Raw genomic sequence first — 26,165 nt, forward strand, 5'->3', positions numbered from 1 at the left:
AAAAAAGTGCTGAGTGAATCAGATATCTCCAAGGGTGCAGGGAATTAAATGTAGACTTGCTGGATACCAAATTAGCCTCACAACTCCTCTAACTCCTAAAGTGAACACACTACAGCAGGCATGTTAAGGCAAATTCTGCCACATTGTTTGAGTATCTAGAGACAGAGTTCAAGCTCTCTGTATCTGTAGGCACAAGAATAATAACAACCTCTCCATTGACAGGCTAGGGCAGAAAATCTGAGGTGGCCTCTAGCCAGTTTTGTTAAATTTTCTTCTTTCTTTTATCAGTGAGCAGTTACTTATTTGTAATGTGGCACCTATAAAAAAAGGAAGGAAAAGAAACATGTGTGCATCTTTTCACGTTATTAAAAAAAAAACCCAGAACAGAATGATACAGAACAGTGTAAAGAAATCAGGGCCACAATAATTGTCTGTGTACTGAATAGCTTCCCAAAACCACTGTATCTCTTTCAGCAGCCTATTTTCTTTCTTTCTTGTCTATATGCCTTTGCTGTTTTGTTGGAGTTAACACCCATATATTACATTTCAGGGGAGAACAATAAATATCACATATCTCTGTCTCTACTGCTGCCCACTAAGCACTCTATCAGGACTCACCATAACACTCTAAACCATATGAACAGTTTCAAAGAGAAAAAAAAAGAGTCAGAGTCAGCCTGCTATGTAAACACTTTCCCTTTGGCTCCAATTCCCACCTGGAGATATATTTCCTTTTAATTTTGGTTGGCCTGAATTTCAGGCAATCTCCCTTCAGTGGCAGATTTCTGCATGTAAAACTGTCACTGTTCAAAGTGCTAACTTGCAACTTCACAAAGTGCAGTTTCACTGGGAAGTGGCTATTTCCAGTCTCCTGAAAGATCCAGGAGTCACTTCTAGTCTAAGAAAAGGCGTGTACTCAGCTGTGGAGAACTCCAGATGAGGCAGGTGTGAGGCACAGGCCTAATTTCAGACATTCAGTTTTCCAGCATTTCTGGCTTTCTGCTTAAATACCTGGGCTGCTGCAGGGCACTGCTCCCTGGGTAGAGAACCTTGTAAAAGGATTTGATGTAGATACTCACACACCCAAGAGCCGTGTCCCTGAAGAACATGGAAACAAGGAACAGGCAGACCAGGCTGCCAGAACTGAAATGGCTGCAGTGAACCCAGATTGGGAATGTAAGGACAAGCTGACCACAGCTCAGTGGGCCTGTGACACATCAGGACACCTGGGAGGAGATGCAACACAGCGACAGGCTCATGATCAAGGGGGAGACCTGAGCACTGAAGTCACTGAACAGCTGATCCATGAGTGTGAAACGTGTACCACAATCAGGCAAGTCAGGTGGGTAAAGCCCCTCTGCTGTGGAGAACAGTGGCTGGGAAAGACAGTATGGGATTGTTTTCTTCGGGGAATATAATCCACAATTTGAGTTGCATTTCATAGCTGTAGGTCAAAGTGCTATAGCAGAAGCTACTAGATCTAACTGAAGATGAGATCTGTAAGAAAATGGGCAAGACAAAACTGATTCCTGCCCAAAAACACAACACAACCTACCAAATCTGACTAAAGCTCTACTCCAAATTAACCCCACTTTACTATTCTTTGTGCAAAGTGCATGAGTTTTCTCCAGAAACATGCACTAGACACTAACATCTCACTCTTACAGAGCCCTAAGTAGAGCAGGATAACTATACTAATTTCAGATTTACACTACTACAAATTTGAAAAGCAGGATCATGTGCCTGATTTGTCTGAAAAGCAGACTCTGTTCTTACACACAATTTTATAGCAATGTCACTAAAATGAACAACAGACTGTAAAGTCATGAAAATATGCAAATTATCATATTGTTGGTGCTATAACACAGCACTTAATTCTCAGTAAAATTATTTGTGCTCTTGTGTTCTTGCAGCTCTTATCTTGTTCACAGGGAATAAAAATTGTTCTTGCCAAGTACTTTATTTCAAAATCTATTAGCGTAACTTGTTACTGAAAAATTGGGAGTGCATCTCAGAAGACTGAGAAAAGGAGAAGATAGGTTAATGATTAATGATTGTATCTGCAATTACATCAACTCAGAAAAACCACAAGGTCTTGCTCACACTTCAAAACATGGAGTTTGTCTCTTGGTACCAAAAGAATCCCTCCCTCTGTGGTACAAGACACTCTGTGAACCAGTAAACATTGATCATCTTTTGGTACCTTTTTCCCCTCTACATGAGCTGTCAGATGTTCAAATGGTTGACACAAATTCACTTTGGATACTTGCTGAAACCATTAGAAACAAACCTCTTCTAGCCTGCAGTTACATCCTGAAAAGTGATTATTACAAATGGTGATGTCCCAGACAGGAAAATCTAGTCTTAGATAAACCCTTTGTGCACATTTCTGAGGTTTTTTATTAAGGAGAAAATAGTGAGAAAAAATATCCCAAAACTATTAATGTTAATACTAACATAGAAAAACCAGTATAGCTTGGAACATAATATTGAGTCATGGATATCATATGTTCATGAACTTCTACTGAAATAACATAAACAAAATAAAAAATGTACCTATTTTGCTTTGCACTGTCTAGCCCTCATACCTTTAGAGGAATAGCAATGGGACTGATCAGTTTGTATTGTAAGTATGAATTGTCAGCAACAATGCATAAAACAGAATAAGTACATAGAAAGTCTCCTGATAAGACTGTAGAAAGCAGAAAAACAGAGTTTTTTAATAGATAAAACTGGATTAAAAATTTCCTGAGCACAAATCAGAAATGATAAGCTACAAATTTCACTAACTCAACTAACAGAAAACTCTGTATTTTTTCAGTTTAAGTTATTTAATAGAGATTATGCTTTGGTTATTTATGTCAAGATAAGCACATGAAAATACTCAGTGTGGAAATGACAGACACAAGATTTGCAAGGTTTGCTGACTTTTACCTAATTGTAATATTTTATCACGCCCTTCCAGCACTGACCTCCTTTGCCTTCTGCATAATGTTTTGCCTCCACTCTATTACCCAAGTTCATTAACTACTGCAGGAGGTTAATGCATGAAGGCTGGAGATCCTGCACATATTTTCTCCTTCATCTAGAAAATAGTGTTTCTTTCAAAGCATGTTTGCTCTTTAAAGATGTTCATGCAGACAGTGAAGTCCAGTAATAGGATTAACTCTGCTCAACCAAAATGGCTATCAGCTCAGCAGACAGATTAATGAGATCATCTCACATGTTGCATGACATCTTCTGCCTTGCTAATTCCAAATAGCAACTTCTAAGACTAGGTCAAAACACCCTATAAAGGTAATCTGAAAGGGTAAGAAACAACAGCTTTAAAATATTGTGCTTTCCCAGGCAAACTACAATCACACAGAACAATGTAAAGGTTGTCATTTGTAAATGAGGGGCTGATCCATAAGTGAGGGTAATAATCCCTTACACGTCCCAGATACATTTCTTTGATTGACTTACCTTACCTGGAAATAAGAAGATAAGAGTTATACTGCTGAGGTAAACAAGTAAGGCCAATACAAAGCACATGGGACAGATGTTAAATACTTTGCTTTGAGAAACCAGTTAGCTAGTGCATCATATCTAATCTCTTTGTTGCAGAGGATCCTAAATCACTTTTTATATCCTTTGTGCGTTAAGCAAACAATTGCACTGCAGTCAACAGGCTCTCAAAAGATCTGAGCAACACAGCTGAATCCAGCAGGGACTAAGTCAGGACCACTTTGGATGTACATATCAAAGGCTACTGCTTCATCTTGTACTGGTGGATGGAGAAGTTCACACCAAAAAAGCAGCCCACCCATCTCCCTGTTGTCAGATTTACAGCAAATAGTGCTCATTTATCCTAAACACTCTGATTGCATAAAGACACTCTGAGCATAAAGGAAATTTATACCAGGACAGCAGCAGAGAAGGAGCTTAATTACAATAACAATAAAACTCAATCTAGCCAGTGTTCTCATTTACTGTGCTAAACACAGACTTCCTACTGAATTTTTGTGCTTGGACTAGACCCAAGCAGCAAGAATGCCACAAATTCACAGCTTACAGTGGTCTCACCAGGCACTTTACCATCAACAGGTCATACATTAAGCTTGTGACATTTCTGATTTTTACATTCCTGGAGGGAATCCCCTAGACAGCCCGAGGATTTACAGAAAAATGACCTGAATTTTCCCTGTATGATCATTACCTAATCCTATTGTCCCATTAATTCAGATTCTACTAGAGAAAGCTCAACAGCAAGTCCCATGTTTAAATGGCCAGCTGAGTGTACTGATATATTGTCCACTGAGAGCCATAACTTACCCCACAGTACCGATCATCACTGAATATCTGTGGTGGCAGTGGATTGCCTTGTGCAGGCTGCCTATCCTCAGGAATATTTTTATACATCCATTGTCTCTTCTCCTCTGACATGGTGATATCCACTTCTTCAAACTCTATGCGGTTGGCTTCTAGAAACCTCACCACATCCTGCTGCCTCTTCTTTATCTAGATGGAAGGAGGAAAATTAAAAAACCTAGAGTCAGAGCAAATCCTCCATAACACAGACATGCTTACAAATCTAAGAACATTCCTCCCCTCCCATCCCACTTTCATAGGATGGGAAGTCACAAACTCAGAAAGACAAAGGAGAATTTTTTTTTTCCAGTTTTAAATTCATAAAAATTAAGCATTGCTGTTTCTTTATATGTTTGCAAAGATTATACTTCTTCACCTCACTTGTGAGGTGGCTTTCTGTTTAATTCAGCTTTGGTAATTTCAGCCTTTACCCTCTAAAAATATTTTTAAAAAGCAAACTGTAAGGGTCTATTCAGAAGTAGAAGTTAAAAGAGGCAGACGGTGCTCAAAGATATTAGGAACTATATTTTTAAAGTATACAGGACCTAAAAATACAAGGTAAATAACCTGGCAAGTCCCAGAAGAATTTACTCCCAAAAGTGTTCATTGAGAGGAACATATGAGTACATCTGAAAAAAACCCACTCCAGCTACACACATTTTTGTTTTTCTATACACCTACACATTTTTTTAAGTGCAGCTCAACAGTTTCCTGAGCAAGGCTTGTTGAATATTTAGCTAAGAGTGTCTGTCAGCATAATACACATGCCTGAAAGTAAGCATGATGTCATCTCTTGAAAATGAACTTTTTTTAAAAAAAAGGCAAGAGGTTTGTATTAAATGTATGGGGTTTCTGCCCCTCAAAGAGATTATCATCTTATACAAAGAGACAGAACACTGAGAACACTGGCAGGTTTTATCTCATTGTAGTTAAGATTGGTTGGACCCAATTATCTTAGAGGTCTTTTCCAACCTTAACAATTCTATGATATTAATATCAGCCCTTTAGAGCCAGCTGGGTTTCAAGAAGATACAGTCAGGTAAACACAACCTCTGCCTCAAACAGGACTTTATATCAAGACAGCAACCTTTGAAATGAAAGTCTGTGTACTTTTTGCATCAACCTGAAGAAATTAATACTTTCAGAAAGGAACTATAAATTATGTGCCATATTTCTTACAGCTATCATCACGGTGTTATTTGAAAAAAAATTCAGCTTTAATAATTTCACAGTATTGCTGGAGTGTCATATCCATGCAGTTGCTAGCTGGCATAAAGCCCAGGTGGGTGAATCATGCCTGTGGGTATCATATGACCTAGATACTATTTGGAAATCAAAGGATTTTCAAAATTCATGAGCTAGTTGCTCCTGTCACACAATCAAGTCTACCTAGCTAAATGCATCACAAAAATACAAAATTTTGGAAGCAATACTGATGGAATTCTTATTTCCTTGAAATAAGGCAGCCATCCTAAAAAACTAGGAATACAAAGCATTGAAATAATTACTGTATTTCTTAAGAAATGGATTGCACAGTAAATTTGTGTCACAGTGTCTTATTCTTTTTCCTTTATTTGCACACAATGGTACAGTTTTTTAGGCATATGTAAAAGAAGCATAGAGAAGGCAACTCCTAAACTTTAATGTAAGTAATGCATTATCAACAACAGCAAAATTACTGCATCATCATCACTGGTGGTACCAAAGGCAACACACATTTTATTGCATCCTAAAAATTCAAAGTATAAAGTGAAAGACAAAAATATTTTCCTCTGTCTTTCAACAAGAAGCTGCAAAAGAACACAAAAGAGACAGTGACAGAAATATTCTTAACACAAATGTTAAATATCTGGTTAAACAGAAAAGAGATGTCTAAAATTATATGTGGGAGAAGTAATTTCCTTATAGTGAAGTGCTACCAAAACTCACATGAAATCCTTCCTGCACTGGTCAGAGCAATGAGCAAACTCCAGAGTGGCTGGGCCAGCCCTCTGGCCCCAAGGCCAATTGGCATCTTCCAACCAAAGCTATTAAACTTTCAGCCTCTCAAAACTGCTGCTCACAAACTGGGAATGATCCCTGGCATTCTGCAACATCTAAGTCATGGCCACGGGCTGCTTGTGAGACTCTAGGTTAGCCCTGGCCAAAGCTGACTGAGCCAGCAACCATTCTTCAAACAGCTCCAGAGTACCAGAGTGCTCCATTCTCAGAGCCAGGACATGCCCTAGTACAGGTGTATCCATGTGGACCCATTTCCATCTGCTGTCTCCCAGCAGCCAGTAAACTAAGTAACTTAGGTTTAGTCAGATCCCTATCATTTTACAGTTCACACTATTAGAATTCTCCCACAAGCAGAAATTTCCTAATGCCTCATTTTATTTTTATAAAACTAATTAAGATGTTGAAGTGAAGTAAATTGGGGTTTTCCGTTTTTTTAGCCATAAGCCTTACAATTCTCCACATGACATCTGTATGAGTTATCAGCTGTGGATGTACCAGCTGCATAAACCTAAACAAAGTAGCCTGAAAATTTCAAGCCAAAAAAACTAGCATTTTCTCCTCCCCAATTTATTTGATTCAGGCCTATAAACTGAAACAAGAGCATTAGTTGTATTTAAAATGGTATTAAATTACGTCTTGTTGTTTAAGAGGGATGCTCAGAGCATCTGTCACAACAGAAGCCAGCTGATTATTCCCCAAGAAAACCACAGGACCTTTGTCTCTGTCTGCAACTGGATCTGTGCCTCAGAAGTGCGTCAGCCTCCCAGTCCTGCCTGCAGCTCTCATCTGTGCTCACCCAGAGCCCTAAAAGCTGCCAGCATTGGGCCACAGGAAACACGGAGCAAAGGCAGCATGGCACAAGGAGCAGTGTCATCCCTGCTTCCTCACCAGCCTGTCCTGTCAAGAGCCCAGTGGAGAAAAATACATCCTCATCTGACAAACCATGAAGGTGGATAATACTCTCTGTAAAGTATCTTGCTGCTACCAAGGTTTCTCAAGTTTGATGCAACTCAAATCAACCTGAAAAAAAGAAGAATCCATTGTCAGAGGTACCATGTTCAGAAATACTTGGTTTGTGGCTATTCATACACCACTTTGGGAAAGTGTTTGTAGTCTTATACAACACACTGCTTCAGCATCAATATATTTTGGGTTTAATACCTTTCAGCACACCAGATGAGACTGCAAAATACACCTTCAAAGCATATATCCACTGTGAAGTTTCAGAGGAAAATCTTCATGTAATATGATCCTAATCTATCTTTAAATGCAGTGAGAAAACCCTGATGGAGTTAATGGTCTGCTATTATAGACCAATGTTTGTCTCCCCTATTTTTAGGAGGGCAATTCTTTTCTGAACATCATTTATCTGGGTTTGGTTTTAGAGTTAGTCTATATTTCTATTCACAAAACTAAGACAGGAAAAAATCCCCAGAGACAACTCAATTTTATCCTTGTATTCAGAGCTGGTATCTTTATTAGGATTAAAAAGCAGCAGAAGTAGGATGTCCATTGTAATACATAAAACTGCTAAAATGAGCTAATCACTTAATCAGTAACCCAATTTACAAAGGAAGTCTTTTGTAGCTAAAGAATTCTGTCTTTCTGTCCTAGTTTTCATTTCTTTATACTAATTTGCAACAAGTAACAAGAGGATACATTTTCAAACTGCTTTGGAGAAATATTTCAAAGACATACTCAGGCCAGTTCAGGTAGGACCACTGGGATTATCTGTTCTGACTCTCAGCATCCCTGAATTAATTCCTCTAAGGAGTAAAGGGTTTCTTCAGATTTCTTTTTCACTCTAAGCTCCATTCCTGAGCTGATAAGAACAGAGAGCTGGCCTTTGCAATTTGTTTCCACAATTAATTGACTGTCTTTACTTGAAATATTTTCTTGCTTCTGTTCAGAATCCACCTCACTTCAGTCACCTCACTTTTTACATCTTTGCCCAGAATAAAAAGGGTTCTGTTCTAAGATTTCTGCTTCCTACACAACTAATATCAGATCTCCCAGCTAAGCTGAACACTGATCTCTGGCAGCAAGAGAAATCATATTACTCATTCAGTAGCAGAATGAGAAAATGAGGATGTTACCAACTATAAATCATGTCCAAGTTGGAGCAGAAGTTTAGCAAAATCAGATTATATCCTCTATCCAAAGTTCCCTGGAAGCTTCTCATCACTTCCAACAAGTAAAAGTTTCCTTCATTTTTGCCCTGTCTATGCTTGCTGAACCTGTTTTCAGAAGTTCTGCTGCCCTTGAAAGGCTTCCCTACTGACAGCTACTGAACCAGAGGAACATAGCATGTGGTCTCTTAATTACTACAGTCAGCTGCATCTCATCATTCTATACTATTTTAACCAAGATATTTAATATCTTGCAAAAATCTTAGTAGTCCATGATTTATCTAACTCACATAAGAGAAATTAATATTACTTCTAGTCTACTATATGCAAGATGACTCAGTTCACAATACTAATAGGAACTGTGCCATGATTCAAGAGAATTCCTCTGCCTTTTTTCATTAGCCCAGTTAATATAAATGGGAAAAAGCACACCATTCTCAGTTTCAAATTTCTTCACAGTGTCAACAGGAGGAATGTTGCTGAGTGTCTGGTTCTCACAAAGTGGATGTGGAAGCTTGGTTTCCTGCTGTAGACTCTACCCCCCACCTTCTGGAGATATGATACTCCCTGGGTTTTTGTCCTCCTGCCTGCAAGTGGAGGGAATCACAACAGGTACCCTCCATGAATTGGCTGGTGACTGAGATGTGCAGCACTGACTGTTTTACAGTCTCATCCTCTTGGAATTTGAAGGAACTGACAGCCTAGTCTGAACTGTCCACTCCTTCTAGACAGATCCCAAGGCCAAATAACCAACTTTCTAACACAAAATCTTCCCCCCAAAAATATTCAGACCACACATGGTGAGTGAGAACAAAGCCTTATGAGGTTATCTTTTAAGTTGGCTTGTCAGATCACAGGCACATTTTAGAAGCTTGACATTTAAAAAACAAAAATTGAATGCACGTCTAATTTCATCTCAAATGCTTGTTTCACAGCCTGGCACACCTGTGCCTCTAAAGATGGATATGGTCCTGCTAATTTTCTTCCTTCTTTTTAAATTTGATTACTCGTCCCACACACCTGCCCTCACTCCAGAACTGCATCAGCCAGGTTACCCACCCACTGACTCAGCCAAAAACTGAATGTATTGCATTTGGCAGGGGCACCTTTATGGTGCAGTCTGATAATACAACTCAGCAGATCTCACTGCTGGCTGTCACTGAGATGACACAATGTTCCTCCCTCCTGCCAAGTACCTCCTGCAGCTTTCCTCACACAAGCATAATGCAGGAACCAGGGGAACAAGGGAGGGAGCATCAATAACGTCAGTACCACAATCTCACCAGTTTATACCGGGAACAAAACTGCATCCTAAGAAAATGGCTCAGCAGTGGCTATAGGTACAGGTATCTGAAATATGAACTGCAGAAGCAGCATGTGTTACATAAACACAAGCTCAACTCACTCCCACAGCTGAAAATATTATATGTGAGCCTCTGCCTTGACAAGTTATGCAAACATAACCAAAGGGACTGTTGCAGTGTAAAATGCAGATATAATATTGCTACTGCAGAGGATTACTTATCTTCACTTCTCACACAAATGTGGCTTAACATATACTCACAGATAATAAGGAGATACTATGCTCTAACAAACTGATACAAGCCATAAACACAGTAAAGGAACAGAATTATAAACTGTGTTGAAACATCCTCTTCTTATGTTTCCACTATGTTTCTGCACCCATAAAGAAGCAAAAAAACCCAAACTATCCCATGCACTCATAAGTTTGAAATGCAAATCCTTATGGTCCTGTTACATTTGAGACCTGTAGTGACAGAGATTTTCTGCCAAATGTCTCTTTTCTTTGCCTGACTTTAAAAAGAAGAACATAACTGACCCCTGGCAATTTTGATTGCAGTGAAATGGCAGCACTGTGACACAACATTACAAAGGTTCATATGATTAATTCATTGTTCTTGACACAGGAAAATGGAACTCAGCTATGTACATATGAAAAAATGATGAGAAGCTATGATGAAGAGAAGGTTAACAAAGAAAAAAAGTTTAAATAAAAATAAACAAAAATCAAGCATTGCATAACTATTTCCAAAAGTAAAGTGAGTAGCTCTCCACCACAGCAAATACCACATTGCATTTGATAGAAGGAAAACACTGTCTTCTCATAACAGGCCTCCAAATAGCTAAAAGCACCTGAATGCTTCATCCTCAAAAAAAAAAAAAAAAAAAAAAAAAAAAAAAAAAAAAAAAAAAGTTTCAATATCCTAAACATTAGCCACAGAACTTTTCAACCTCAAGAGGAACAGAACAGTATGTGAACAGAGGCCACAAGCAGCCAGCACTGCCCTGGTCTCCTGCTAGCAGCAGCCTTCCGCTTGCACACAGAGACATAATTAAGGACACACAACATGAAACGCTACTAGACTGGGAGGGCAATCTGTTCAGCTTTATGCAAAATCAGTCTGCAGGTCTCTGGGAGCTGCTGAGATACAGCTTAGCCAAGGACTCTGCACACCTTTGCCTCTGTGCAATGTTTGTATGGTAACTTTGAAAAGAACCCAGTATTTAAGAAATGCAATTAAAATTTGAGACACGTTTGGTTTTTAAGAGATTCTTAATCACAAGCAGTCAGTAAAGGAAAATATTTTCTATAAAGCTACAAAGACAGTTAAACTGCTCCATGCCCAATGCCTGCTAGCCTCATATTTTCCTAGCCAGATGTTGCACACTAATAAATGCATGTAAATCTACTTCTGTGTGTGCACATATGTCCATCACAAGGTGAGGGGAAAAGTTTATTTTTTAAGGCAGTTCGTCTAAAGTCATTGCTCTCTGTGCAAGTAACAGTGTAATATTCTGAAACACAAAGGGGTCTTCAGCAAGTATAAATACAACTATCACTGCTAAAAACAAGAGATGACAGGAGTTTGCTCACAGGTTTGCTAGATATTGTTTCAATAAGCAAAGGGAAAAGGAGACAAAAATGGAAGAAACAAAAAAAAGGGAAACACCAAGAAAGGAAAAAGATAACATTCTACAGAAAAATCACCTAGAGACAGTGCTACACAGGGTGCCTTTGAGATGTGTGCAGCTGAAGAAGCTTCTGAAATCATACCCAAGTCTAGTTCTTTTGAATTCTTCTGTATTTTGGGAAACAAGACTTCCCGGCAATGTATACAGATAAAGTAAGTGATTCTATAATTTTCTTCTTGCAGTAGGAACAATGTGTTCTTACAGCGTTGAAAATCCATTTACACAGGAGCCTCTGTGTAGGACTGTAGGAAAACAGATGCTATAAACCCCAAAATTTGTCTCATTGCTTCCTCATCAAAAGAATAAGAATGCCATTGATGTTGGATCTACCCTCCCATTAATGGTGTGAACTTTCTTCTGTTGCATCAGTGTGAAACTAAAATATACAGCATTGCTGTGGAAATAAAATATGGCTAAAACAAGGTGAAACTTGAAGACTGCACAGCAGGAATTGAACCAGAACCTGGAAGTGCCACTGAGGGTACAGGCAGCTCCAAATTAGTGAGACAGACTAAGAGCCAAAGGACTCCAAGCAGACTGAGTAACACAGCCAGAAGATTCCCTGCCCAGCCTGGCAAGCAGCAGGTGACTGCCAGATTAAAGGTCAGGATGCAAAGCTGGTTGTTCTACTAGGGGAGCCTGCAAAGCCTGCTGCCAGTTTAGATTATAACCCATGAGAAGAATCTGTGGAATTACACTATCCTGAAAACATTTGTATTTGACAAAATGCATGCTTGAAATGGCATTTTTGCTACAGACACAGAAGCTTTCCTAGTCATAGGTATTTTCTTGTGAGGACACTGAGAAAGTGTGTTGGCTCTTCAATGGTTCTTCACCTCTAACTAAAACAGAGGGCAGGTTACCAGAGTTTGCCAATAAATTCATCCAATTTTAAAAATGTCTCAGCCAAAAGTAAGCCAAAAAGTCAAAATTATTAGAATTATGTGTTAGGATTTTTTTCCTTTTCAACAAAGTGAGAATCTTAGTGGCTAGCACAAGAGACAGGAGAAACTTTGACCAGCTTGGAAGATCTCAGGGATTTGTAAAATATATCCTCACCTATCAAGAACTTTTCCTGAAGGAACCATCCTGCAGAGCTAGACTATTGATTCAAAAGGCTAACAATTCAAATGTTAGCTGGCAGCAAACTTCTTTCAATAGATAGATTGTTTCGTTTGCAATTTACCATATGTTTTAGTAATTCAAGAGAGTGGTTAAAAAGAAAGTGTTATTTTCATGCATTTTTTTCAGCAGAAATCTTTCAAAGATGCCAGAGAATAATTTAAATCTCATATTTGGTATTCTACATTTACCTCCTCTTTGTACTACTCCCTTTTGTCAAAGTGGCATATTTATAGCAAGTATTTTGCATCATGAAAGAAACCTTTTCAACAAGCAACATCTATCTTCTTTTTATAAATACATACACATAAATACATCTATGATAACTGCAGCCCTTATTATTTCAACTAATTTTCAGTACCTTTTAACTAAATGCAAATTGTTCTCTGATCTCCATGCTATATTACATTTATTTATGTTTATTTCTTCTTATTTGATTCTGAGGAATATCCTTTGCTCCCTAGAAAAGTTCCAGTTCAGCAAGGTAGATGAGAACAGTCAAGTCTAAAATACTGGAAACTCAGTCCTGCATAGATGAACAGAAAGTTGATCTTTCAGTCTCACAGTTCTGCAGAGTAAGCAGAGTGAAGAATAGTTTGGTATCCTGCACATGTGACTCCAAAACTGCTACAGTTAAAAATCTTCAGGGATTTAGAGATGTTGCTTTGTTGTGTGCATCAGCTTCCTTGGTAGAATAATGATTTTTGGAAGTAAAACATCATTAATCCATTTTGTTTCTTTATTTTCCTAAAACATTAAATATTTGGTAATTTATTAAAATTCACTGAAATAGCACCAAAGATGGCAGCTTTATAAGCAGGTTTTGGAAAGTAAGAAAATGCTCTAATACTCAGCAGTGTGCCCCAGCAGCCAAGAAGGCAACCCACATCCTTGGGTTCACCAGGTACAGCATCACCAGCTAATCCAGATTATCCCACTGCATTCAGCCTTGGTGCTGCCTCACCTCGAGTACCATGAGCAGCTCTGGGCTCCACAGCTCCAGAAGAATGGGAAGGTGTTTGCATCCAGAGGAAGGGAGCAAAGCTGGTGGTGGGGCTGGAAGGAAAGTCCTGTAAGGAGCACCTGAGGGCTCTGGGCTTGTCTAGTCTGGAGAAAGGGAGGCTGAGGGGTGATTTCACGGCTCCCTACAGTTTGCTGAGGAGGGGAAGTGGAATGGGAGGTGCTGATCTTTTTTCCCTGGTATCCAGTGGTGGGATGTGTAATACCTTTGTATGGGGAGGTTCAGACTTGTCATAAGGAAGCCTTTCTCCACAGGTAGTCAAACAAACAAGCAGGCTTCCTAGCTTGCAGCTGTTTAAAACACATTTAGACAATGCCATTAATAACATGCTTTAATTAACTTCTGGTGAGCCCTGATGTGGTCAAGCAGTTGGATTAGATGATTACTGTAGGTTACTTCCAACTGAAATATTCCATTCTACTCTAAATTCTGTGAAGAAAAAGAAAAGTTTAAAAACAAAAAATCTCCCTAACAAGATATTCACACACGTTTCCTATTATGTAACATGTTTACCACCTGAACTTTTAAGATGAAAACAAAGAATTATTTTTTCTTGTGATGAGGTGAGTCAGCACAACACAGAAAGTGTTTGAACTAGTTCTCTGTGTTTATCAGTCACATTGTTTTGTCACAATGAATAAAGCATTCCCAGCAGTATTTTCTGTATTAATTGCAAATGAGATATAAAAGAAAATTTTCAGCACTAAAAAAAGTAGGTCATGTTTCTTCCTTCTCATTAGCTTTAAGCAGCAAAGCCCAGTGGCATAGGAATATCTATCTACCAGAGCGGATAAAAACACCTAGCAGTGTGTTACCAGGAGATGCAACAAGCAATTAGCCTTGTTTCATCTGGGTGGGGTCTTAGTTCTGTCAGCTCAAGATACAAGTTCTTCTGGCCATCTCCTGCCATAGCCATGAGCTGCACCCTCTAGGTTTTGTCACTCAGGGCCCTTAGCCCAACACCAGGTACACCCAACTGCAGCTCCAGCTACTTCTGAGACCAGAGCCAGTGGATGCAGAATGTGGATCCATAAGATGCTACATGCAGCAGTCTCCTGACAGCACGGCAGAGGGTTGAAGGCACATCAAGGCAAGCTTGAGAGTAACAGTACTGCCTAGCACAGCAGTGACATGCTGGGCTTAATGCAGAATCCTGCTCCTACATAAACAAATGGTCATAGCCATATTATTCTCTCACAGGTACTAATACTCCATAAATTTGGGGGAATGATAAGTCCCCTTGACCACTTGGAAAAAACATCTAGCCTTTCCTTAAGAAATGTATTCATTCACCTTAAAGGAGCAGAGATACTATGAATCCAACATGCTCCCAAGAATTTCAAACACAAGTTTGTGAAAAAAAGTTGTCAGTGCTTTCACTAGTTTCTCCTGACAGTTACTATCCACACAGCACAGATGTGTCATTCTGCCAACCAAAGATATACACACCCCTGACAATACACTTTGAAATAACAGCAGTAACAGCAGTGCAAGTCATCAGATTTTGTTCTGCTACGTTTTTGCAGATATTTACAGGTTTTCCCAGCACTACATGAAACTGCAACTGAAAAATGCATTATGGCTCAAGACAAATGTCATATTTCAGATAAAATTGGACTATATTACTGCAACATTTTCTCATGTTTTTGTAAGTCTAGGAGGATGGATTTTTCTAAACCAGGGCTGACTGCCACTGCTATTATTCAGATCAGTAACAAAATTATCTTTGACTCAACTGAGCAGAACAAGGTTTCTAACCTTATTAATAAATGTCAACATTATTTCTCTTTCAACAAATGCAACTGTATCTGTGTAGCTTGTGTGTTTTTGCAGCTCTGTTCTATTTCTGAAGACCCATTTCTTAGTGACAAGGCGCATCCCCAAACACAGCAGCCATCTGATTATTATCCCATAAAACTGCAGACACATCTCCTGTAAGGTCAAGAGGAGTCACCTCCACGTAGCCAAAGGTATTGCTGAACACCACGCTGCATAAACCCAGTGACTTCCAAACTTCCCTGAGTAAGCTGGTGGGCCTGATGCTGAGAACCTTTACTAGAAAACAGACCTTGCTGCAGGCAAACCAGTTTGAATGAGCAGGAAGGGACTGTTTGCACATCAGGGCCTTCATAGCAGCTGTCTTCTTTGATCAAAGACTAGTTCTGTATGTCTTTTCTAACTAATTTTAGCTTCCTAGTTGGTTCCTACTGTAGAATGTGGTGGTAGGCATCCTTCAAATGCCACTCCTGTCTCTGTTTCTACATAAACCTATCAGATCACTCAATTAGATACGTTTCAGAAAGACTATCTGACCTTAGGAGATGCAGATCCAGATCAAAGGTTTAAAGCATACTTGAATTGCATTTCTTTAGATTTGACAGGGATGATAATTTCACTAGCCCTGCAGCAATTTAATGACAGGTTTCAGTTGCTGATGCGCTATTGTTCATCAGATCAAAGGAAGCTTCCTTTCAAATGAAGTCACACAAAAATTCACTTGATTTTCTTTGAAAAGCACAGATTAAGAAACCAGTCTTTAATTGATTTGTAATGTTACTACTAAATTGTTCCAAATAATCATGCATAAATGTTTTAATAGCACTAATAATACCCAACATCATCCTCTGCAGCATAAAGAAACACCAGGAAACAAAACAAATTTGTGAAAGTCTAAACAGAATTTCCATTGTTAAAATCTGAAGAATTTTTTTCTGAGTAACTTTCTTTTGCTTCAAGTGGGACCTATCCAGTGAATTCAGAGGACCTGTGCTACACAGACTGGTGACAAGAATCACAACAGGCTGTATCTCCCAACCTATGAAGGTCAAGGATATTCTGCCCTTTTGTAACAGCATAAAAAAAGCCAATGGGAAAGCATATTAGCATGTGTGAAAGGAACATACCCAATCATTTTGATTTGAATTTAATATGAAGTACAGGTTCATGGTTTCAGGCCTCTTCTCACAAAAAAAAAAAAAACAACAAACAAACAAACAAACAAAAAAACCCAAAACAAAACAAAACAAAAAAACCTCTGAAGATAACCCTGCTGCCCTGCTGGCAGAATTTGCAACAAAACAATCCCATGGGCCAACGTCTCACTTGGCCACATCAGCACCCACAAAGGCAAATGCTCAAATGTTCTGGAGGAGGCCAGAACACAGGAGGTGTTCAGCCCAAGAGCTCTGAAACAGAGAGAAGAGCAACCTTGAAGTTATCATCACTAAAGTCTTCCAATGCCCCTGCCATCCCTGTCAGATCTGTCAGATAAAAAATCTTTGCAACACTGTTTACCAATATTACGTTTCTCCTAGGCAGGAAAGGAACTATTTTATTCCACTGTATGTCTCCATTAGCCAGCACAATCACAATGGTGTGTATCTTATGTTGGTATAAATATTCCGATATTCTGCAAACAACTCATTAGCTGAAGTAAGGTACATAAATAAAGCTCTCAAGCACAGACCAGACACATGGAATAACAAAGAATAACAGAGATAGGTGAGCAAACACCATGATTTCTGCTCTCTAGCTTACACTGAAGATAGACATCCACAGCTGTAATAAAGGAGCAGGCATTTTTGACATGGCCCCGACAGAAGCTGACATATCTTGAGCATCCTAAAGGCATCGGGACATTATTTCTCTCCCGGGAATGTTAAAATCAGTGGTTTATTTTTACTGTGTATACATAAACATATATATATCCATATCCACATATTTATATATGGATATTTGTATCTCTCCATATATATGTGTGCATGCAAAAGTACATACCTACCTATGCATATTCACACAAAATGCAAGTTGATACATATGCAAATGTCACTCCCAGGTATTAACTTCTGCAAGTTTATTCCTTGCAGCAAAATGAAAAACACCTTGTGTTTTCACTTTTTGTCTTAGTAGGAATGATGAGTATTAGTTATCCAGGGATAGAACAGCAAAATCAACAATAACAAATCCTGGAACTCTTAACTGTGAAGAAAGGTTTGTCCTACCCAAGGCAGATGGGCAGCAACAGAAGGGCATACTGTCACTTATGATTCACTTAACTCCCTGAACAACCTACATCTCCTAAGAACTTCCCTTCAGAAATCAGCTAGTAAGACAGTTACTCCCCTTTCTTTGTACCAAATTCAATTACAGTGAAGTACAATATTAAATTTAGACTAAATATGCCTGTTTACTGATGTAAATCAAATTGATTTTCCCTTCCCCCACTAATGAGATAGAAATAACTTGGTTTGAGTAGGTTCCTCATGACTGTAGCTCTTATGACCACAGAAAGAGGATACCCACTTGCTTTAGACTCAGCCCTTTCAGAATGTTAATAGATATCTTACAGTATAGTAGCACACCTGAGTGGAAAGACTGCCACAGTTCTGAACAGAAGAATTAAAAGATTTCACTCCAAAATACTTCATAGATGGAGGTCTACAGCCCACATAAGACAAGAAAGGAAGTTTTGTGTCCATGTTCTCTTGCAATAAGACAAGCTATGTTAAATTAATTGCCTGTACAATATTTGTATCTCAGTCATTGCTTCTGCTCAGTCACCAACAACTTTGAGTCATTCCATGAAAGATCAGGTCACCCTTTGCTCATCTACATGAGACACACTGATATCTGATGTTTTTAGAAATTATAAATAACAGTGACTTAGGTCTCTGAATTGAGTCCATCTGCCCATCCAACGGGTGCCAACTAAACAACATCCAACCCCAGGAGAGAAGATTATGGAAACAATGTCTCAGCTACTGAGGAATTCAGAAGCTCTTCTGAGCTTTGGCAGCTATCTGCAGACCAATTTCATGGACAGTCACAGGTAAGAAACACTACCACTGCCTCTACATTTACCCTCACCTTGCCAAGGAAGAAAATTCACTAACTTAATGGACTTGTGAAATGTTAACTATCTTCTGTAAAACTTATTAAAAATTAAGCTGTTAAAAAACATTGACATACTTGAACATGGTCATGCTTTTCTGGATATAGTAGATTTCAGCTAGGAATAGATTCCGTGGAGTACTCTGTTCTGTGTTCATTATCCTTCTTAGCAAGCTTCCACACTGTAAGGAAAACAAAGAGGGCAGCATTTCCTTTTTGGACAGACTCCCCTAGGGGGCAACACTTGAGGCTGCAGATGAGGAAGCTGTTGCCCTTAGAGTACTAATTAGCAAAGAGATGCACTCTGGATTACCAGCTCAGTGACAATTTTCTATCTTCAGATTCATAAACATAAAAGTGATACTGACACTATACAATGAAGAACTTCCTTAAGTGCTCTTTTTCCACAAGTCAAAATTTCTGAACATTCCTAAGTAATTTGTAATAATAAATTGCATGCAAGTCAGCTTTTACTTCAGTAGTCTTTTTCATTTATTATATAATCAAATTCAGTTATACGCAACATCCAGCAATCATTGGCACTATGACCAGAGTTAGGAAAAAGAATTTCTAGACTTTAACAATATGGGTGGAAGATTAAGGAGAAACAGGTCACCATCAGTGAAGTATGTCCATTTGGGAACTTGGACTCTATAGAAAAACAAAGGGGAAAAATCTTCCCGACCTCAGTCAGACCAATATCTCATTTGAAGTTTTATTACAGCTGATTGTAATCAAAGGTCGGTAAGAAACTTTCTGCGCATGACACTGTGCAGTCCAAAGCGTGTTCTTTAAAGTAGCATTATTTCTGACATGATCTACCTGCCAAGAAGAAGTGTAAATATTTGAAAAGCACTAGAGCATACAGGAATGGTGCGACAGTTAGGTACTAAATACCATACATAAATTCAACCCACATCCTTATGACTAGGGTTCACATTCAGCTCCCTCCTGAACACATTCCTTAAGTGATCTGAACTGCTGTTCACAGGCTCACAGTTCTCTCCATCACAAGGCAGGAGAATGGAACTAGAGTTTAGACTTACTTTGAATACAGACCTGAAACCCAGATGCAGACAGTGAGTCCTGTAGATGAAAACCAGCTAAAGCCTTCAACACTGACCTCCCTGCCTCACAGAATTCATAGTCATGAGTGAGGCTCTCGGGCTCTCTCTGCCACAACCCTGAAAAATAGGACTGACAAAAGCCAGCAAAAATGAATATGAGTCACCTGACCTGATAGTAAGAAACTTGAGGAAGAATGAAGTCAAGGGACTAGAACCAGAAAGTCCCCACATCTCTGCTATGCACCTATTATATTGCTAATGTCCAAGATTGGATACATGATGTGTCCATCAACTGAGCAAGGATCCAGCTTTTTTCTTCCAGTATCACTGCTGTGGTTACAGCAGTGATCTGTAGGTGCACAGCCAAAAGCACCACTATCCTGAATGGGTGAAATGTCACAGTATGATGTTCATGTGAGATTCATAAATCAGGCTTTGAGAATTCAATCCAAGAGGTGTATCCTCAGCATGCTGACAGATGTAGACAATACTATGGCTAAGCACTTAAAATACTGCTACTTCCCAGGTAAATATTTCAGGATCACTTCCAACTGTAAAGATTATTGTCTAATTTCTGAAAAGCCAGCTTACCTGCTGCTCTGATTTTACAAAATTCAAGTATTAAAAAATCATTATAATATCTAAAGTTTACAAAGCTCATTAATTTTTTAGTTGAACTTGCATAAATCACATGCAACAAGTTATAAATCCCTCCAAACGACCACCATAACTAATACTGTTTTCTCAAAAGGCACTTATATCACTCAACCAAATCACTTTCAGTTTTGACTGTTGTGCTTTTGGGGAGGCAAACAAAAACAAAAAAAACTTAAGATGGTGGATATTCTATAAGTGACATATTCTAAATTAACTTATTCCACGACTCCAACAAGAAACACAATCTTTCTGATAAATGCTGTGAGAAATGTTGAGTTACTTTTTACAAACAAGGGTGGAGTTGAAATTCATCATCCATTGGAAACCAGCTTAGCCTTAAGAATGCTAGCACTGAATTCATCTCCATTATATTACCCAACAACAAGTGAACCAAACAAACATGACTGTAATTATTCTGACATTCCAAGGTTTTATAATGTGATTTAAAGTCATTCCAGGAAAAAAAAAATCCAACTCATTTGACCTCTATAATACGCTTAATCAAAAGAGAGCTTTAGGCTCATAAAGCCAATATTTGCTATAGAAACAATGTAGCTATAACTGCACCTATTTTATCAAGCTTCCTAGTAAAAAACCCATAATCCTCTTGAGTCACAAGAGTCAAAGTCCAAGTTTTGGTCACTTTAAAAAGTCTATTCTTTTCAGGTCGTTGCTGTTCCTTCCCAAACTCTCCTGTCCTCCCAAATATCTTTTCCTGAAGAATGTGGCTGAGCAGCACTTATCTTTGTGAAATAAAAAAAAATAATTTCAGTAACCTGTTTTTCCTCATCTTGTGAACATACAAAAATTTCAATGGAAAATTGTTTCACATATCTCACTGGTCAAAATAGATTGTACCTGCTGTGCCACAATTTCATTAATTTCCCTATATTATTGTTCAGCTCAATAGATGAAGCTTCAATAAATTAATACCACAAAGGAGAAAGTACAAGTGAGGCAGTTGTTTGAAGGTTCTCCATTATTTAACAGCTCTTCAGTGATATTTCCCTTACCTGATCTTCAGCCCTCTAACTGCAAGACTGAAGTCTTCTCTGGTTTGGCATTTCTAGATAACTGCAGGAATTCCAAAGTTAAAGTTACTTAGCTCAATCTACCAGCTTCCTGACAAAGGTAAAGCTGCTTTAAAACACTGAAAACCATTTAACTATCATGTATTATGTATGTAGTACATTAGCACAAGTGTAAATTTTCATTGATAGACTGGAGAAAGTGAAACAGATAAAATGACAGTCATCTGGGAATGATTTGGTGAAAAACATGGACATAAACTATTTCCTGAGAACAGTCAAGCACTGCTGAGGGAGAAAAGTAAAGGCTACTTTTAAAGTAATCTTTCTCTTAGACACAAAAGAACATTGATTTGTCCTTATCAGGGAGGAGTAGCAAAGCCTGCCTCCCCAGCCCTACAAAGAAGCGCTTGGAATTTGAGACACAGCTTACCGACACAAGTAGAAATTCAGGTCAGAAAGAGCAGGAGACAGTAAGGCTTGTAGAAACATGCCTGTCTGCCTACTTAGAGGCTTCACATTGCGACTCGATTGAATCTGCCTAATGCATGCTTAAAACACCACGAGGTGATTTAGAAATGTACCCGCACGCACAATGCTTCCTCCTCCCTTCCCACAAGAAACTTCTCGACAGCGTCCCTACAGGCTAAAGCTGCTGTCCAGCTTCACTAAACACTGAAGATCAATCTTTCCACTCCAGCAACAGCTACCTTTTGGGATCTGTGAGTTATTTTAAGCTCATGAAGCATCTACAGTCACAAGTTTTATTAAACAAACAAAAAGCAGTTACAAGAATTAACCTCTCAGGGGTCTAAGAACTTTCAGGTATTTAGAACATGCTGCAGGGAGAACTCTAAAACCAAATTAAGGGATAATTCTCATTATTCTTGGTTCCTTCTCATTCACTTCAATTACTTCCTTTTCTCACTCATCAGAATGACCCTCAAATTATTTTATGAACTAGACTCTTAGAATTATGCATGACAATTATAGTTCTATCTTCTTTAGCCCAAAACAAATTATAACAAGTATTGAGATCAATAAATACTTCAGTAGTTTCTAGATAAAGTTATATTTATACAAACGAAAGCCTTTTCTGAGTACACAATCAGTGTATTTCTCAGGAAATGTTTCAGCCAAATGCCTATCATTTGACCTGGGTATTCTGAAGATTTCAAAAGGAGTCATACACAAAGCGTTTAGCTCATAATATTTGCCAAAACAAAGGTTTACTCTAGAGACTACATGGACTTTCCATTTTAAGATAAAGAGTAATTTAACAAAATATCTCTAGAGATCAGAAAAATAATTACATCACAATGACACTGCTTTTTTTTTTTTTTTTTTTTTTTTTGTCACTATTATACATAGAAGTTTCTGGTCAAAAACACCCACTCTTAACCCACTCTTATAAGCAGTTAGCCTACAATTTGACTCAAGTTGACTTACAGGTAGAAATTAAACCATGGATTCTGACACCATTTTTAGTAGGAGACAGAGTAGGATCTATATGGGGTACTCATTTTTTCTCGATGGGGAAATAATTCTGTCTTGTGAATTGCACAGGATCCCCAAAAATAGCTGATGTAGTGCTGAAGGCTGGATGAGATGACAATTGTATGACTCAAATACTTTTTTCTTTCCTTCCACTAATGTTTAGTTCTAGAAAGATGATAATAAGTTTAAAGCTTCCCTTAAAACTGTTTAAAGACATGAAATACAGTAACCATCTTCCTATCCAGATGCAGATTCCCACATAACTAGCTAATAATAGTGTTTTCTTTGTCATTTTCCTCCATCCTTAACCTGGATATAAGGACACCTCCTGCAAAGCCTACAGAAAAAATGGAAAGCCTCTGTGATGCAACACTGAGAACAGCAGGAACCTAGTCCATAATTAAAGTTCTTAAATGCTGCGATAATACAGATGAAAAAAAAACCTGACAGAAAAGAGATGTCAGAGCTCTGGCCCTTTATAACAGTACCTTCAATCACTGGATCATCTGTTATGTTCTGGCTAGGCTGCATTCAGATGTACTACTGACTAGATGAAGAAGAAAGTTGACTATCACCAGTATGCAAACTGTTACCTATATTCTGTCATCTTCTTGTTGTCCAACCAAGAAAAAAAAGTCAACAAGAGAACTGATGTGCAATTCAAATTGCTTGTCAATTGACTCAAATTCAGTTTTCTGGGTTAATAGATAGTTATGAGGATTATATTGCTCTGCTAACTGCATATGTACCTTGCAGGCAGACAGGGTAAGGAGAGAGCAGAATCAAAATCCTCTTTGCAGACTGGACAAGGGAGCAAGTGAACTATATGGCCCTTTTCTACCCCTCCAATAAAAACAAAATACAAAACTATGTATATTGTTCAGCCCATGGAGCATGAAACAGAAACTAAAACCAGCAAGGCTACACTACCACAGCATGAACCAACTACCCATGCAGGGAAGATGATGTTTCTCTTATGGATCCTTGATGGACATGAATTACAGAGTTCTGAAGATGCTGTGTTTACTCAGCTGGCTACTGAAATGGATAATTAGTTTTTATTAGCTGTAACACAGCCACTAAGCACTTTGAACACTTCATGCCAAAACACATCAGAACACATACCTGTCATGATGTTACTGAACTGAACACTAGATCCACACAGTAAAAGGCTGAAGGAACTGAATACACAATAAACCTTCAGACAGGAATGTGCTACGTCCTTCTGCAACACAGAAAGTGCCGCTGCACTCACTGCTGAAGCATAAAGAATATCAATTATATCTAAATCCTTTTGATGTATCTCATTAAATAATGGATTCAGTAGGATGTTTATGCTCAGATTTCCCTAACAGAAAGCTGTCACTTTATATGAAAATATGGAAATTCACAGGTCACACGCATAATTAATTAAACAAAAGAATTATGTAAAAGCTTCAATTAAACAGAGAATGCAGTGATGCCCTTCAAAAGCGAGTTTGAGAAGAGCTGTACGTATTCCAGAGTGTTTCTTAATGCAGAGAGGTGCTGGTGGCCTGAAGCCTGTCCCTAGTCTCTCCTTGTATTTATCTGTCCACCCTGCCGTGGGTGGCAGGCACCGAGGCACCGCACCTGCCCGGGCTCGGCTCCCCTGCACCGCGGCGCTGGTCGCCTCCCAACAGGGAAAGTTTAGCCCCACTTGACGACCTCTAAGACCCTTAAATACACCCAAGATTTGTCCCCTACAAAGGTTTCGGGTTGCTTGCTTTGCCAAAGGTAATTTACGAACTAGTTAAGCTTCGGCAGCCTTGCGGAGGAGAGTTGTCTTTTCCGCCCCCATCGCACACGCAACCGCGGCACATTCAGCCCCGCGTCCCAGGGCAGCCCACGGACGGGCTCGGGTCCGTGCCGGCGTGCGGGGACAAGGCTGGAGCCGAGGGCAGGCTGGGCAGCGCGGGGAGGACGAGCTGCGAGTCCCGCGCGGTCCCCGGCCCCGCAGGCTGAGCCCTGCCCGCGGCGGCCGCGCTCCTTCGGCTGCTCCCCGCCGCTCGCCCCCACTCACCGCCACCGAGCCCGAGGAGGAGGCGACGAAGACGCGGATCACCATCTTCACCTCATGAGCCGCGGCGACAGGAGCGGTCGGGACGGGGCAGCGAGGCTGCGAGGAGCCGCTCCCCCGCACGGGACGGGGCCGGGGCCGCGGCCGCCCGGCTCCACCTCGCCGCCGCCCCCGAGCGTGGCCAGCGCCCGCAGCACCCCTGCCCTGCCCTGTCCTGCCCTGCCCGCCCCCGCAGCCCCTCTGTCTCGGGAGAGCCGGTCCGGCTCCCGGCTGGCAGGAGCAGCGATAGCGGCAGAGGCGGGCGTGTGCGGGCGGCGCGCAGGGACCGACGGGCGCTGTAGTCCTCCCCGGGCGGGGACAGCCGTAGCACGGAGCCCGGAGGGAGCCAGGAAAGAGTCTGCCCGCCCCCAGCCGCCGGGGAATCGGAGGCGTGCGGCAGCCTGCCCGCCCCAGCTGCCGTGCCCCGGCGCCCGGGGCTGCCCGCTGCCACCGTGCGCCTGGCTGAGAGGGGCTTGTGCCGCCCTCCAGGCGCGCTGCCGCAGGTCGAGGTGAACAACGCCTCGAGGTGCTTCCCCTCGGCAGAAGGGCTGCTCCTCGCTCCAGCTCAGGCTGCTCCTGGACCTCCTACCCCATGCGGAGCCCCCAGATCTGATCCGCTGGATCTGGGTCTGGCCCCTTGATCGCCACACACTGCGCCAATGGACAATGAGCCATTCTGGACAGGCATTCCTGGCAAGGCAAGCAACAGGGACAACGCAGGACAGGCAGGACAGGCAGGACAATGGGTGAGAGGGCTGTCCTGTGCCATGTATCCTAAAGGAGTTAAACAGCGCTGCCTGGTATGGATGTACAGTTCCCAATATTGTCAGCTGTGGAACAGATGTTATTAATCATCAGCATAAGCAGATAACCCCAAATAACCCTTCATCAGTCAGCTCATATGCAAATGACCAAGGGCAACTTGGTCCTCATCAGCTTTTGGGTCTGTGAGGATGCAGCTTGCCGTTAAATAAAGTCAAGAACCACGCAGCTCACAACCTTATACATATTACTACAGTCGAAACCCTCATCCTCCTACTTGCCTCCATGCAGCCAGATGGTTGCTCATTCCTTCTGACTAAATTCCCCCTTCACACTGTTTCACCCCAATGATGAAATGTGCTGTGTCATCCTCCTTCACACCTTTGCATTGCCACTACCCTCAGTGAATTTCCACTGTTCAGACTAAGTACAGACCTCGACTTGCTGCTAAATACATCCTTAAAGCTTGTTATACATTTTAATATTGATTATTTATTTTGAAATCCTCAATTTCTTGAGGAAGGTACCTAGCAAGAGCCATAAAACTCTCAGTGCTCTCTCAGAGCTTGA

General features: G+C 40.2%; 1 protein-coding gene across 1 annotated transcript in view; it reads right to left on the reverse strand.

Moving 5' to 3' along the window:
* The window catches only part of SH3BGRL2 (SH3 domain binding glutamate rich protein like 2), a 37,978-nt gene extending 12,995 nt beyond the window's left edge, over positions 1-24,983 (reverse strand). Inside the window, exons 1-2 of the mRNA XM_077782321.1 lie at positions 24,798-24,983; positions 4,315-4,500 (exon numbers count right to left, since the gene is read on the reverse strand). Coding sequence (XP_077638447.1) covers positions 4,315-4,500; positions 24,798-24,842 — 231 coding nt within the window. The 5' untranslated portion in view covers positions 24,843-24,983. The remainder of the gene's footprint in view (positions 1-4,314; positions 4,501-24,797) is intronic.
* Between the last annotated feature and the right edge of the window lie 1,182 nt (positions 24,984-26,165).

Source organism: Lonchura striata, chromosome 3 (assembly GCF_046129695.1).
Source record: "Lonchura striata isolate bLonStr1 chromosome 3, bLonStr1.mat, whole genome shotgun sequence".
Taxonomy (NCBI): Eukaryota; Metazoa; Chordata; class Aves; order Passeriformes; family Estrildidae; genus Lonchura; species Lonchura striata.